Raw genomic sequence first — 15,739 nt, 5'->3', positions numbered from 1 at the left:
AAGAACTGGTTAAGAAATCATAGAAGGATCAAAACAGATCTCTTAGTTTAGGAGCATGAAGGTTATAATCTTTGTACACAAGAGACCATGATTATAAAATGAGTCCTTTATGGCTTTTATATGTGGTAGTGTTAGATTATAATATTTAAATGGTGGATACTGGCCCAATGGCAGGGGCAGGCGAGGAGTTTTTAAGACCTTGTGACTGTATCTAATCTAAAAGCAAAATAGGCCGTTGCTCTTAATGGCCTAGTCTCACTCCCTAAACATGAAGCACACGAATCTGCTGTACAGAGTTGCTTAATCCAGGAAAGTAGATAAATTTAAAGCTAATAATGTTTAGGAATCTTCTAATGAGATATTGGATTTTAAAATGTCTCAGATTAAAATAGTTGCCTTCTAAAAGACTAGCTGTGTAAGAGTAACCTTTCCTTCTATCCTTTTTTACCCCTCTTCCACACGAACCTCCCCAGGAAAAGGAAAGTTGTTTTAGAACCTTTTCTTCTGAATATAAATTACTTCACTCCAACTGGCAACATGTGTGAATGTTAACGGCCCTTTAGTTAATTTATATTATAGCTTCTTAGACTACTTTTAAGGACAGTCCGTTAGAAAAATTAAATTTTGTCCTTCACAAACAGACTTGGTAATTATAGCTGCTTAAGTAGAGGCTGTTTTATTTTGAAATGAGCTGAGAATATAATACTCAGCCTATTATTTTAAAGTTTTGAACTTTGATATTTGTCCATGAAGAGCCTTTTGTAACGACTTAAAAACACTTTGGGGAATGGTGGTTGCTGAGGATGGTGTCTGATCGTAAAGGTTCACCTAAGTCTTATAAGTTGCTCGTGGAACATGCTGTCTCATATCTCTCCTTTCCCTTCACCTGAATACAGAGAGGTACAGAAAGCAGTCAACACTGCACAGGGATTGTTTCAGAGATGGACAGAGCTCCTCCAGGACCCATCCACAGCCACGAGGGAAGAAATCGACTGGACCACCAACGAGCTGAGAAACAACCTCCGGAGCATAGAGTGGGATCTAGAGGACCTTGACGAAACCATCAATATCCTTTTCTGCAGTGTCTGTGCCACGTGAGGCAAGCAGACAGATGGACAAGTTTCATCTAGATGTCTCAAGTACATAGATTAGATATTGCCTTTTATCGTTGATTGATGTTGCCCTTATTCGTACCATGACACACTTAAAATCGTTGACCAGTAATCTAAGGTAGAGTAGTCAAATCCTGCAACGTGAAGGTGGCATAGTGCAGTGATTTTGAGCTTGGACCCTGGAGTCAGACTGGATGTGGAGTCCATAATTTCTATTAATCACAGTGACCCCGGGGCACCTTTTAAATTATTAAAAGACAAATGTGTTCTCTAAAACTAGTGGAACAAAATATGTGAGGGAGTGGGATCAAAAGCACAGTTACAGGGAGATATGTCTTCCCTCGAGGTAGGAGGGATGAGAAAAAGATTGGGGGAGATAGAGAAATTGTGAGATAAGAGGACAAAAGTTTTAATAGATATTCGTCATTCAGCAATAGTTATTGAGTGTGCTATGTGCTGGACATTTTGTTAGTTACTGAGATTGGATTGATAAGCAAAACTATACCAGCCCTTGTAGAATTTACCATGGGAGTATAGAGGGACTTGGGGGCGGGAGAAACAGACATTAGTCAAATATTGGCATAAGTGTATACTTGCAGATGATAAGAGATAAGTACAGAGAGCCATGTGAGTGACACGGGGCAGCAGAACCAAGCTGGGGGTGAGGAGAGCAGGAAAGCTTCACAAAAGAAGCCTCGATCTCTAGGTTAAGAAGCAGAGTTAGCTTCTTGACAGAAGTGGAATGAGTTGGAATGGCAAATGAAAACAGCTTGCTGTTTCCCAGGACAAAAGGTGTCCTGGGAAAGGTGATCTGGAGTCAAAAAACGTGCTGGCAGGCATCTGGAAGAGCCCAGCTCGGCTGTGGTCAGACACCCATGGGTTTGCAGTGAACCCAGGCAGGTCATCTCTGCCTCAGGGCACAAGGATCCTCATCTAGCTGTGGGCAGAGAAAGTTTGAGAATGATTAGTGCCAAGTTGACTATGTGTTCAGAAACGCTGGGCCACATTTTATTGCTGTGAGAGATTCTGTGGTTTCACATGATGTTGGTTGTTAGGTTTTCGATGATGAAATTGCTTTACCTTGACTTTTTGACCCACGCATAGTCGAAGCAAATCCTAGGAAATTCAACCTCGATGCAACTGAATTGAGTATAAGAAAAGCTTTCATCACAAGTACTCGGCAAGTCGTCAGGGTAAGGGATGTGATCTTACTGTGTAATTTGTGCAAGAAATAGCCAGACTTCTCTGAACTCTTCCCTTTAATTTAAACTAATAGGTCAACTCTGAAACTCCTTTTTAATATGAATTAAATGCCAGTTTTCTACATATTTCTCTGATTGAAAAGCAATCTGTTTTTAGTATTGGTCAGCCTTTTTTCTCAGGGCAAAAATGAGAGAGTAGGCTGCTGGCTTTGGGAAGGTTACTGTAATCTTCCTGTCCATACCTCTCATTCCTCCAAAGCAGTTATCTTTTTTCCTCTTTACTTCTTAGTATACTGTATTTCTAGACAAAAAGAAGAACTGCTGTTGTAGAAACCATTTGCTTTCCTGATTGATTGGTAATCCCTTTGCATTGTGAAGGGTACTCTTACTGGGTTTGGATGGCGGCCTCTTCCACCATCTGAATTGCTTCTGGAACTCTTGCAACCCATTTACTGACATTTCCATATACAACGGCTTGACAGCCTTTCGGGAGTTATCCAGAGCAAGCAGGCATCTATCAGCGTGTAAAAAATCAATCCAAGGGAACAAATCTTCAGTCTCAAATTATTTAGATAATAACCTATTATTAAAAAAACCTAAGAGAAAATAGCATTTAAGTGAAATCTTGTATCGTTAAGATATGTTTATATTTTGAAACTATATGGCTAAGCCAGTTGATTAGCATAACTAGATGTAGGAGAACCACCTGTCTTTAACATATGTACTAGAAAGCAGCTTCCTTGAATAAAAAGACTTGGGATCATACCAGTGCTAACATATGGCTTTTTAAGAGTCATCTTAGGCGGGAACCTTGGTGTGTGCTTGCCAAAGACTCCGTGTCATGTGATTTCCTTTTGAAATTATTTCAGATGGTAGGTTATCACTGCACTTTAAATATTCTTGTTCCTTTACTCATTAGTTGCCTTTCTGTATCCATGTACCTAAATTGTTTAGAAATAAACCCACACTGTAATGGGGGCAGTAACCTTTTTAGACCTAGGTGCCCCATCTATACGATGAACATTTGGATTAGACGCTCCTAGTCTCTAGCCAGTTCAGAGGCTCTTCTGATAAGGAAGCCCTGTTGTTGGGTGATGTATTTTTTTGTTAAGGTAAATAATTTCCCAACTCCTTATTTTATAAATGTAGTATGTGCTTTTTAAATTTTTTGTGATAGATTTTTCTGAAAATGACTTCTGTAGATGTTGGTATTTAAATGGTGCCTTGCAGTGAAGCGTATATTCTTGACTTTAACCATTATATTTGTTTTTCTGCAAGGTAGTACTTGTAAATTCTGCAAATTGAAATTCAGAGGTCAACATAGTAAAAGTTAAGTGAGTTGGTATAATTGGAAGTATAATCCAAAGTTCATTTTATAATAATTGAAAAGCTTTTTAAAGTACGTTCTTTGAAAGAAGTATTCTAAATCAAGTCCATACTTCATAATGTTGCAGTCCTTTTATAGTTGAGATCTAAACTGTACTCAACTGTGTGACCCAACTGAATGTTTTAGAGTTTTTAATCATTTTTCTAATTTATGACTCCTTTTTGAAAGCTGTTACTATTTGCTGGTGATGGGTTAATAGTACCTAACTGAGTTTTTGCTCATCTGATTTTAATAAATTCTAATTGAGGTTTTGTAGAAGAGAAGTGGTAATTGATGCCAACTTGATTTTTTTCAAAAAAAAGTATTGTGTTGATTCAATATTATTGCATTCAGCTGAACAATATTTGTATCCAGAACTCTCTGGGTTCCACTTGGAGGACGCTGATATTGTGGGATCAGAGAGTTAGCAATTTGGGGAAATGAAACGCAAGACCAAGCCCAGATTAGGAATTTGTACATCACAAGTTTATGTAAGCTCCTGTTACCATTATCAGTGGGTTTTCATTTAGTTGCTTAAAGGAATACCTTTTGATCCACAGTGTATGCCAATTGTGCTTTCTCCTTCTTAGGGCATTATACATCTGTTGTTGCTGTTCTACCTGAAGAACTAAATCTTTCTCTTGTGTTTGTTCTCAATTAACGTCCACTGTTTTTGCTTTTTAATAAGTTATTTTTGTTTATCTTCTCAATGTCCACTGTGTTTTAATAAGTCATTTTTGTTTAAAAAGTTTTGTATATGTTTTTCAAAACGTCTTTTAAGTTCGTGCAGTTTTTATTAAGTTTTGCTGGCAGTTTTTACTAAAGAAAGCAAAACATTCTTGTTTTTGTTTATATAACCTTGGTACTTTTGAGGTCATCATTTTTACATTTGTGGAGTCACGTATACATCAGAGTTTTCGCTTGTGAGATGTTCGTGTTATGGAAATCTATTGCAGAAGGGACGTGGGGTTAATTTAGTAGTGAAAGGTTTTGCAGTGAATGGCAGAACAGTGAGAGAGGTGAGGAGACCTGAGTTCTAGGCTCAGCTGAGACCTTAATACATTTTCAGCGTGGCAAGTCATTTAGCCTCTCTGGATCTCAGTTTTATCAATTAAATGATCCTCACTAACATTCTCCAACTTTGTTTAAACTTTCAAAGGCAGTCAGAACTATAGCACCGCCTCCCCAAAATCCAACCTCTTAAAACCCAGGAATTGTTGGTAGTCAGTTATAAGTCAAGATAGAAATGGCTTTGGTTAATCAAAAAGGGTGAGTCATACTCTGTGGTTACAAATGACACTGGGATGTGACTCCTCTGAGTGGGAAGCACTGGGATTTACAGTGTGCCGTTCACTCAGCTTGGAAGATGGCATAAAATGGGAACAGGAGCATAAACAACCGGGACCGTTGTTGTTCTTTTGGCAGGTGAACCATTTTTTATCGATACTAACTGCTGTCTTGACTGCTTGTTCTAAACTTCTTGTATTAGAAAGATGAGGAAATTCCCTGGCGGTCCAGTGGTTAGGACTCCACGCTGTCACTGCCAAGGGCCCGGGTTCAATCCCTGGTCGGGGAACTACCCACAAGCTGCACAGCATGGCCAAAACAACAACAAATAACTGTTTTTTTTTTTTAAAAAAAATGATGAGTAATTATGTTTTTGGCATGACAGGTGGTTAAAAAATGCTCAAAACTGTTTAGTGACATAGTTTAAAATTCCATATCCTAATAAGAAGGTAATCTGTGGTATGGTATCTGGCAACTTTTACACTACATAAAAAAAGTACCATCCTGAAAGTGAAGGCCATAGCTCTTTACCATCTGCCATGGCCCCAAACAGGATGCGCACCACACAGCTGTTGAGTTCACTGACCATCAGAGCTAACATATACCCCCACACACATATTTTATTAAACAGAAAATTTTTAAACTGGAACTTTAAACCGTGTATTTCATTAAAGTAACGCGTGCTCATTTCAAAGAAAATTAGAAAAATTTTACAAGAGGAAAAAATAGAAAAACCTAAACTCAAAGTAAGAAACGTAAACACAAAATTTTGTTGTGTTTTTTACGTAGTTGTGATCATACTGTTATGCAGTCATAAGCATTTTTTATTTTAATTTTTAAAATTAAAAGTAATTCATACTATTTTTAAAATGCAGATAATTTTGATTAAGAAAGGTGAAATGTCCCTCCATTCTGTAATTCCACTCCCTAAAAAAAAAAAATCACACTTTTAAGTATTTTTTCTAGCCATCTTGTAGACATTGAAGTACACTTTTAAAAGAAATGACATTAGTCTGTAATTTTTTTCTATGAAAAAATATTGTGGACATAGTCTTGTATCAGTACAGATATATCTAGACCAGTGCTGTCCAATAGAAATACTAAAATGCAAGCTATCTTTAATTTTCTAGTAGTCATATTTTAAAAGTAAAAAGAAACAGTGAATTTAATGTATTTTTTAACTTAGTATATCCAGAAGATTATTATTTAAACATATAATCAATATAAAAGTAATAGAGATTTTTTGTTAAATTTTTAAAACTTTTTTTTTACTAAAACTTCTAAGTCTGGCATATAGTTTACGCTTAAGGATATGTCAATTCAGAAGTGAACTTTTCATTGGGGATACTTCATCGCATTTAGAGTTTATAATACAGTTGAAAAGGTTGATGTGCACACCGTGTATTTTCCAGACATGTGAAAGTTTTCCAGTAATTGAATTTAAATCCAAATTAATTAAAATTAAATAAAATTAAAAATTTAATTCCTCAGTTACACTGACTTCATTTCATGATCTCAATACGTAACCGTAATTGGCTAATAGCTATTGGATAGAGTAGATTTAGATTATCCTTTTTAATGGTTGCATACTTTATCAGTCCCCCCAATGACCCTATAAAATATTATACAGAAGAAACAGGCACTTAGAAAAATTGAGTAATTTGCACAACTTTGCATAGTTACTAAAAAGCGTAACTAAGCTTGAACCCAGGTCTTTGACATGAAAGACTATGCTCTTAACCTCTTCTCTAACCTGGTTCTATTATGATCTGTTTGATCATTGACCCTATTGGTAGATATTAGGTGGTTGTTAATTTTTGGCAATTGTAAATCATACTTCAGGAACCATCTTTGTGAGCATATCCTGAATATTTAAGTACTAAAAAGTTCAATGAAAATGCACATTTAAAACATTGGTTAATATTTTCAAAGTATCTTGCAAAGAGACCTTATCAATGATATTTCTAAAAGCAGAGTGCAGATTCCGTGTTCCTTAATACCTATATCAACACTAAGTAGTGTTCATCTTTTTCATCTTTCCCAATCTAACTGGGAAAAATATCTCTTAACTTGCACTTCTTTGATTATTAATGGGTTAGTGCATCTTTTCATGTTTGATCATTTGTGTTTTTCTGTGAATTGTCTGTTCACCGAACTCTTTCTAAGTGTAATGTCTAGTGCACGATATTACATTGTGTATAGGTTTACTGTAAGTTACTATTCCCTTATTTGGATATGATGCTTATTTCTACTTTTCTTTCATATTGTAAATAACACTGCAGTTTACATCTTTGCATATCTGTTTCAGTTTATATTTTCTATCATTTCCTTAAAATAAGTCCTATTAGAATAACTGGGTCAAGGCAGTGGATATTTGTTACAAATATCAAAGCTCTTAATGCAAAATGCCAAATTTATTTTCAAAGGGTTGGTCTAGTTTACCTTCCAGCCATTGTTCAAGAGCAGTAGTTTTCTTTTAAACATTTTTATTAAGTTATAATAGTACAGAAAAGTGCATGCACCCCAAATATACAGTTTAAAGAGTTTATAAACTGATCACAACCATGGAAGCCAACCCAGAAGCATTCCAGAGCATTCCCAGCACCCCCCAGAAGCCCCCTTGTGTGCTTTTACAGTCATTACTGCCCCCCTCACTGTCCTACCTTCTAACAGCAAAAACACATTCTACAGACAGTGATCAAAGTTCAATTGGAACTTCAAAGTCACTTTTTCCATACATGTGGGCTGATATTTTTATTATGCAGGTAATGTTCATTATTTTTTAAAAGGCTACTGTAAAATGTATTAAATGCATTTAAAAAAAGCATATATTATCCCACCAGTGAACAATTCAGATATTTGCTTTGTGTAGTTATTAATATATATTAAATAAATGGGATTGTACTATTCATATTGTTTGAATATCAGAATATCATCTTAAACTCCAATTTAATTGATAATTAGAAAAGGAATCCTGCAGTCCAGGAGATAACAGCATAATGGTCTCCTTTGAAGGCTTCTAGAATTTGTGGGGATCGAAGCTTCTCGAACAGCTTCTCACCTGGGAGACTTGTTAAACTGTTCCTTAGAGTCTGACTTAGTAGGGCTGGGTGGGGTCCAGGGACCTGCATTTTTAACAGCACCTCAGGTGACTGACTCAGGTAGATCTCAAACATTTAAGAAACATGGCTTATATCACTAAGTTTCCCTTGTTTTAAATGTACCAATACCTCCATTTTTATGGTGATACTTTTTTTTACTAAGTAAATTTTTCTCAGTTTCTGTGGGTGGCTTTCTTATATATATATATATATATAATTTTTTTTTCTTTTGAGGTTTGTGAACAGATAAAATTTAGAATTTATGGGTCAGCTGGACCCCAGGTAGAGCACCCTCAGAAATCCAGTGGGTGAACGACACCCTACTTGCCCAGTGTCATTTCCAAGGGCTCACATACCTTCTTGTTGAAGGCCTCCAACGTCAGGGCACTTGTTCCTAGAGGCGCCTTTCCCATCGTGGGCAGCACTTTAATGTGTGGCAGTAAAATGATCTCTTTACTTCTGCTTTGCTTAATTGCCAACATTTTTCCCACAGAATAACCAAAGCGATCTTTTAAAACATGAACCAGAATACTCCATGGCCCTGCTCAAAATATTTTAAGGGCTTTCCATTGCCTTAGAGCAGGGGCCTGCAGTCTGTGGCCTATGAGATCTAAGAATGGTTTTACCTTTTTTAAAGGGTGGTTAAAAAAAAAAATGTGACAAAGGCTGAATATTTAATGTCTACTCCTTTACAGAAGAAGTTTGCCAACCACTGCCTCGGAATAAAATCTAAGCAGCCTGAAGGCCCTGCGTGTTTTGGCCAGACGTGTCTTACATCCTCCCTCCGACACCCAGCACACAGTGGCTCCTTCAGACAATCGGGCCTTCCTTCTCAAAAGCTAAAGCATTGAGCCTTTCCTGCCTCCAGGCTTTTGTGCTTGCTGTTTCCTCTGCCTGGAATTCTCTGCCCTTGCTCTTTCTGTGGTGGGCTCATTCTCGGCCCTCAGGTCTCGATCAAGTGTCACCCCCATCTTTCTAAAGTGGCGTTCACTCACTGGATTTCAGCCCCGTTGACTCCCTTCCTTCCCAAAATGCAAGTCACCCTGTTGAAGTGTGTGTGTGACTGCTGTTTGCCTCTTGTCCACCATGATGTGAACTCCGTCAGGCAAGGACACTGTCTGTATCGTCACTGCCGTGCTCTGGCACGCACTGGGCATCAGTCGGTATTTGCTGAGCGAGGGATCAGGCAGTTTGAAGGTTGCAGCAAGGTGGTTGTCATTCAGACTTCTCATAGTAGGAATCAGGAAAGCAGTGGCACTGTCTCATCTACCATTCACTTGTCCTGGGTCTTGGAAGAAGTTTTTTAAAGCCTAATACTTCAGCATTTGCACCTCTAAAATAGCCTACTTGCCAACAGGAAATTATAAAGTATTTTGGCATCCTTTTTATTTTTCAAGAAAAATTGTATTATAATAATCATGTACTCAGCTGAAATTATTTTAAAGTATATTGGGTTGTAGTTAAATATGATGCAAATGGCTCATATTTAATAAAGTGTTTTATTTTTATTTTTAAAATTTTTGGCTGCATTGGGTCTTTGTTGCTGCACGCGGGCTTTCTCTAGTCGCAGTGAGCGGGGACTACTCTTTGTTGTGGTGCGCGGGCTTCTCATTGTGGTGGCTTCTCTTGTGGAGCATGGGCTCTAGGCACACAGCTTCAGTAGTTGCGGCACACGGCTTCAGTAGTTGTGGCACATGGGCTCAGTAGTTGTGGCTCACGGGTTCTAGAGCGCAGGCTCAGTAGTTGTGGCACTCAGGCTTAGTTGCTCCATGGCATGTGGGATCTTCCTGGACCAGGGCTCGAACCTGTGTCCCCTGTATTGGCAGGTGGATTCTTAACCACTGCACCACCAGGGAATCCCCAAGTGTTTTTAGATTAAGTAATTCATTTTTCTTTGCATACAAAATTATTTTTGATACCACTCTGGAAAATACTGGTGTTAGAAATAGTCTATACTTCACATGAATGCAACTCAAGTAAAATAACGTTACCTGTTTATCACTATTTGAAAATATTCTCTGGCATGTAATGGTAAATATACTTTATCATAAAGTGCATGGTTTTTTTTACATGTATTATGCTTAAAGATGCTAGCCCTTGAACACAGCTTTTGTTTGTATACCTCAGGGTTGCCATTTACTGGCTATGTGACCTTGAGAAAGTATCTTAGTCTTTCTAGATCTTAGTGTCCTCAATTGTAAAATGAAGGTAATGCCAGCTTCACAGGGGCATTGTGGAAAGTCAGTGATCATATGTGTACATGTTTAACAGTGTTTCCGGCCTATGGTAGGTACCCAGGAAGTACTTTCTCTTTCCTCATACTTAAATTTAGTATCCAGGTTACTTCTTTTCAAGGGCATGTCCTTCTCTTTATTTCCTTTATTTTTGAGACTGAAAATAGAAGTCAAAGAATGCTGTATTTTTGTTTAAAAATTAATAATAAATTATGCATATTTTGCTAGTGTGCAAAATATTAACCATGATTTTGTTTAAGGATGTTCATTTGTTTTCTGGTGTTCTATTTATCTCATTAGGACATGAAGGATCAGATGTCAACTTCATCTGTGCAGGCATTAGCTGAAAGGAAAAATAGACAGGTGGGTAAATGTCAGAATATACAGTATCAATCAAAGAAAATACAGAGATATTTGGAATTTAAAAATTCTGACTTCGTGTATCATGTATTCAGGCAGAAGACCTTGTGCGCTGAGCCCGTAGTGACGCTGGCAGGCAGCCTCGCCTCCGCCCCCCTCCCTCACACCCTCTGGTTTCCTCCTCTGGGCTCCGGTTGCACCCTCTGCGTACCTTAGAGCCTTTGCCCCAGGCCATTTATTCTGCACCTGTTGCGCGTATTCCTTGTACCAGGCGCTCTGTTAAGAGCTGTAATTGCTTACTTTCTCTGCTGGACCTCAAGCTCCTTCGTGAGTTAGGAGGGATGGTGTCATGGTCTTTTTTCTTTTTTTTTATTCTTTTTATTTCTAGCTGCTATTACATTGCCTATGCATAGAACTCACTAGACATTTAATGATTGAAATTTTATGTAAAGCATTTGAGGAAACTTAAATGTGTGTTAATTTAACGTGTGTTAAATCTTTCACCATTTTAAGTATCTTTTGTTTTTTTGATGTGAGGTCCAGTTTTTTTTTTTTTTTTTTTTTTTTGCTGTACGCGGGCCTCTCACCGTTGTGGCCTCTCCCGTTGCGGAGCACAGGCTCCGGACATGGCTCACGGGCCCAGCCGCTCCGCGGCATGTGGGATCCTCCTGGACCGGGGCACGAACCCATGTCCCCTGCATTGGCAGGCGGACTCTCAACCACTGCGCCACCAGGGAAGCCCGAGGTCCAGTTTTTATAAGTTATTACAAATAAATTATGAAACCTAATTTCAGAAACCAAAGCCCAGATATTGACACATCAAAAATAAAAGCTACAAGAGACCCAGTCCTTGAATTTATTAGACTGTTAACTGAAGAAATCAGCTCAGCATTTTTTTTTTTTTTTTTTTTCCGGTACACGGGCCTCTTACTGCTGTGGCCTCTTCCGTTGCGGAGCACAGGCTCCAGATGCGCAGGCTCAGCGGCCATGGCTCATGGGCCTAGCCGCTCTGTGGCATGTGGGATCTTCCCGGACCGGGGCACGAACCCGTGTCCCCTGCATCGGCAGGCGGACTCTCAACCACTGCGCCACCAGGGAAGCCCAGCTCGGCATTTTTAACTAACTAGGAATCAGTAGTTTATGATGTAAATGCTCACTTTATACCTGTAGGTGTTTCTTGACCCACTTAATTTTGAAAACAAGTATTATAAAAGCTTGAAAAGGGGAGAGGACTCTCTAAATATCGCCTAACTTAATCCTGTTTCCTTTCCCTGCATCTCATTTTCCAAGTCATTGTTTTTTTCTTCCCATTTACCCTCCTTGCTCTTCTCAGTGCAGCTAGGAAAGCCATTAGCTAGCCATCCTGTCTGGCACTAACTCTTAAGAGAAGCTAGTGAACGGCCGCAGGCTGGCCAAGTTTTGGAGTCCTCTTTTCGTTTCTGCTTCAGCTTACAGAAGTTGAGTGACAGTTACCTGAAGTATCAGTAGTTTCGACAGTGAATAGTAACACCTATCCTCTATTACTTCTATTTGAATTTTTATTCTCTAGATAGTATATTTGAACTAACATAAATAAATAAAATGTGTGTTTATACGTAGCCTTTCCAGGTATGGCTGGGAATATTGTTTTGGGCGGTGAGTAAAATGTCTCCGAGTCACAGGGTTTCAAGGAAAAGCGGGGCCAGGGTTCTCTAAGCACTCACACAGGCACAGTCCACCTCGATTCTTCATCTAGCACCAGGTGCTCCTGGCTTAGCCAGGACCTCCTCCTCTGGCACCTACACACAGGCTGGTCCTTGGTGCTCCGGGCCCTCTATCTTCTTTCCCACTAACCAGACTCCTGGAGGTCAGACTGAGGAAATCTAAACTGCCTCACAATAAAGCACAGATGACTCTTAGCAGCATGACATATGTCCCCCCAAGAGTAGACCACAGGTAAGCTAGAAAAAATAGCCCTGTGACCCCGGGAGCTCCAGTTCTCTGCCCATAGCCTAATGATGCACTGTAGCCTTTCTCTGACCTTGAAAAAATTATCACTAGGCCCCAGTATCCTCCATAGAGTCCTTAGAGCCTTCGCATCAGAACGAGCAGGACCTTTGAAATCTTGACAGCCCTGCAACCAGTTTGGAGCAGAGCCATCCCCAAAAAGCCTTGGGTCTGCCTTATACCAGAGACAGTTACCATCCAGACTCTTGACTGAGGCCCTGGGCTGCTGGAAGCTCTCAGGCCTCCTGATTTTCTTCTCATAACTGCTCAGAACCTAAGATGCATCCTGAGCCGCCCTGAACTTAGCCTCAGGTGTGGCCATTTGACTGAATTCGCATCTGAAAGTCAGGTGAGGCTAATGTCAACATTGAGGGGCTATGGGAGGGCTTTTCAGACAGAACCAAGTAGTGAGGTAGGCTTTTAACAGTTCCAGAGCTAAAAAGTACCTGGTGAGAAGATCTGACAGCTCTTCAAGGAAGAAGAATCCTATTCGCCACCGTCTTCCGATTCTTTGTGCAGGGCTGGTTTGAGCAGTACTTTGGCCAAGTCAGAAAGGCTTGTGGGCATTCCAGGCAGGGCCAGCTCACATTGCTGGCTGGCCTCTTCAAGGAAGGAAGACATTCCCAAACTTATCCTTTTCTGGCTACAAACTTCCTCAAATTCACACTGAGAAACCTGACCCTGGCATCTGGGGGCCCAGGTCGAGAACTGACTTCAGGGCCAACGCTTGCCTGGGTCATCAGGGTCACGCACCCGCTGTGACTGTGCTGCCTGGTGAAGCAACCCCCAGTTCTGTCTGGGAAACCTGTAGCCTTTTAGTTCACCTGAAGGGCATTGGGATTAATCTGTGGGTTACATTGAATACACATCGATGGTTCTTGCGCCTTCTGTGTGTGAGGGGCTGTGACTTAGCTTCTTGTCATTTTAGGGAATGCTTTCCTCCCCCCTCCCAAAAACCAAAACTTCCCTGGGTCATACTTAAATAGAAAGGACTCTAGCTGTCTGGAATCAGTTAGACTATAACCTACAACAGCTCTCTGGTGAACTTCCAAGGGTGCTAGGAAGAGCTGGCCCACAGAGACCAAGTGCCTTTAGATCCACAAAGCAGTACACAGATGGGTGTTTGTTGATTTCAAGTTGACACTTATTGGCATTTTAATGGGACAGAGCCCATTTGTGAGTCCCGTTGGGAGAGCTTGGAAATAGAGAGTACCCTTCCCGGCATTCCTTAAATTGTACCCCACAGGCACTACCCTACACCACTACATAAAAGGCTGACCCCAGGGAGGCCAGCTTATGAGCACTGGGAGAAATCTTTGTATCATGGTGATGGGGTATTTGTTCAGAGATAGTAATGGTTTGTTTCTTCTGCCCTGCTGCCCCCTGCCCCACTCTCGCAGGCCCTGCTAGGAGACAGTGGCGGACAGAACTGGAGCACTGGAACGATGGATAAATATGGGCGCCTTGACCGGGAGCTCCAGTTGGCCAACTCCCATTTCATCGAGGAGCAACAGGCACAGCAGCAGGTACCTGAGAACCACCAGCCGAGCACAGGGAGGTGGGAGGCCAGGTACCTCCCTCCCCGCTCCTCTGCCACCCCGGGGGCTTGACAGGCAGGATGGACCAGAGCTCGCCCTGCAGCTGCCTGAGTCTACCTGTGTGATGACTGCATATAGAAAGGCTGTTTAAAACGTCCTTCAGAGCATGACAGTTTCCAGAGAACCAATCTTGATTAGATTTCTTAGGAAAAGCAGACCAGACACCCGAAACTGACAGAGGAGGCCATTGATCTAAAAACACAGCAGCCTCTTCCCCAGCCTCCACTTCTGTGCTGGGCTTTTTGTTCAACAAAGGCACTTCGAGAAAAATTCAGTCCTTGTTTTTTCATTGAAATTTTTGGTTCCATTATATATAAAAATGATTGCTTTGGTGGAGGTTAAGGGGTAGAAGGAAAGTGAGGTTGATTACACTTGTATTGTTGCTTTTGATATGTAGTTGTATTAATAAAAGGAAGCTAATAATAAAGTATCTGGGGATTTGAGGATTATCTATCCATCAAAACTACTGGTTCTTAAATACTGTGTTTTATATATTCAATGTAGGTTATGTGTTCTTTTGTTCTTCTTCTGTTAGCATGTCTGCTTAACCATTTGTCTACTTACATTGCTATTAACCAAGCACACTTTTTTTTTTTTTTTTAATAAAAAGGCGACTACAACACAGTTAAAAGTAACTATGGCTCTGAAGTTGTCTGCTTGCTGTCACAGAGCCTCCTCTAGTTGTCCTTGAGGAGGGAGCAAAGGACTCTGTGTGCGTAGTTTTCCCACATCTAGAGATCTGCCAGACGTTCTCTTGTAGTTAAGCTGTGGCCGGCTGTTGCCGATTGAGACCTTGACCCTGGCAGCGGGCTTCCTCTTCCCAAGCGTCCCCATGTGTCTGTGGTCACTGCACAGGTGCTTTCGGCCATTGTCTGTCCCTTGTTGGACTTCAGCCAACCAGGGTAAATCTCTCTGGGTGGTTTCAAGCCCCGCTGACTGCTCACAAGCTGCATCAGCAGGGGAGATCAGTAGCTTTACAACCCAGCCTTTTGAGCAGCATGTTCTCCGAGGCAACGGTCTGGTCCTTTGATTTCTGGGCTTTGCTTCTGAATGTGAATTGTCCCGAGTTGGCAAGGAAGCTAGCAGCTGCTAGAGTGCTGGGCTTGGAACCAGGTAAGATGGATTTTAATTGCTGATTTCCCATTTCTCTGGCACCAGCTGATCGTGGAACAGCAGGATGAGCAGTTGGAGCTGGTCTCTGGCAGCATCGGGGTGCTGAAGAACATGTCCCAGCGCATCGGAGGGGAGCTGGAGGAGCAGGCAGTGTGAGTACCGAGATGCCCCTCTTGCCGCAGAGAAATGGCGGGAAAAGCCGTCTTAAGGACCCGTAAAGAGCCTGACAGTTACGTGGCTAGTAAAACCAAAAGCTATTTTGCTTATAGCTGCATCTTTATTCTGTTTCACAGAATGGCCTCTCCAAAAGAAGCGAATCTGTCAGATACAATTTTCAACAGGGTTTAGGCAAAGTTATTAACATTTTTAAACACCTGCAA

At 40.6% G+C, this 15,739-nt stretch overlaps 1 protein-coding gene across 5 annotated transcripts in view; it reads left to right on the top strand.

Moving 5' to 3' along the window:
- STX6 (syntaxin 6) overlaps nucleotides 1-15,739 on the top strand; it is a 45,609-nt gene that overhangs the window by 16,272 nt on the left and 13,598 nt on the right. For all 5 annotated transcript variants that reach the window (XM_067728822.1, XM_067728821.1, XM_067728824.1 and 2 more), the window contains exons 2-6: nucleotides 897-1,066; nucleotides 2,211-2,305; nucleotides 10,603-10,665; nucleotides 14,049-14,174; nucleotides 15,405-15,511. In XM_067728822.1, coding sequence (XP_067584923.1) covers nucleotides 897-1,066; nucleotides 2,211-2,305; nucleotides 10,603-10,665; nucleotides 14,049-14,174; nucleotides 15,405-15,511 — 561 coding nt within the window. The remainder of the gene's footprint in view (nucleotides 1-896; nucleotides 1,067-2,210; nucleotides 2,306-10,602; nucleotides 10,666-14,048; nucleotides 14,175-15,404; nucleotides 15,512-15,739) is intronic.

The sequence above is a fragment of the Pseudorca crassidens genome, chromosome 2 (genome assembly GCF_039906515.1).
Source record: "Pseudorca crassidens isolate mPseCra1 chromosome 2, mPseCra1.hap1, whole genome shotgun sequence".
In the NCBI taxonomy this organism is placed as follows: Eukaryota; Metazoa; Chordata; class Mammalia; order Artiodactyla; family Delphinidae; genus Pseudorca; species Pseudorca crassidens.
The sequence above is the reverse complement of the archived record's forward strand: the minus strand, read 5'-3'. Positions and strand labels throughout refer to the sequence as shown.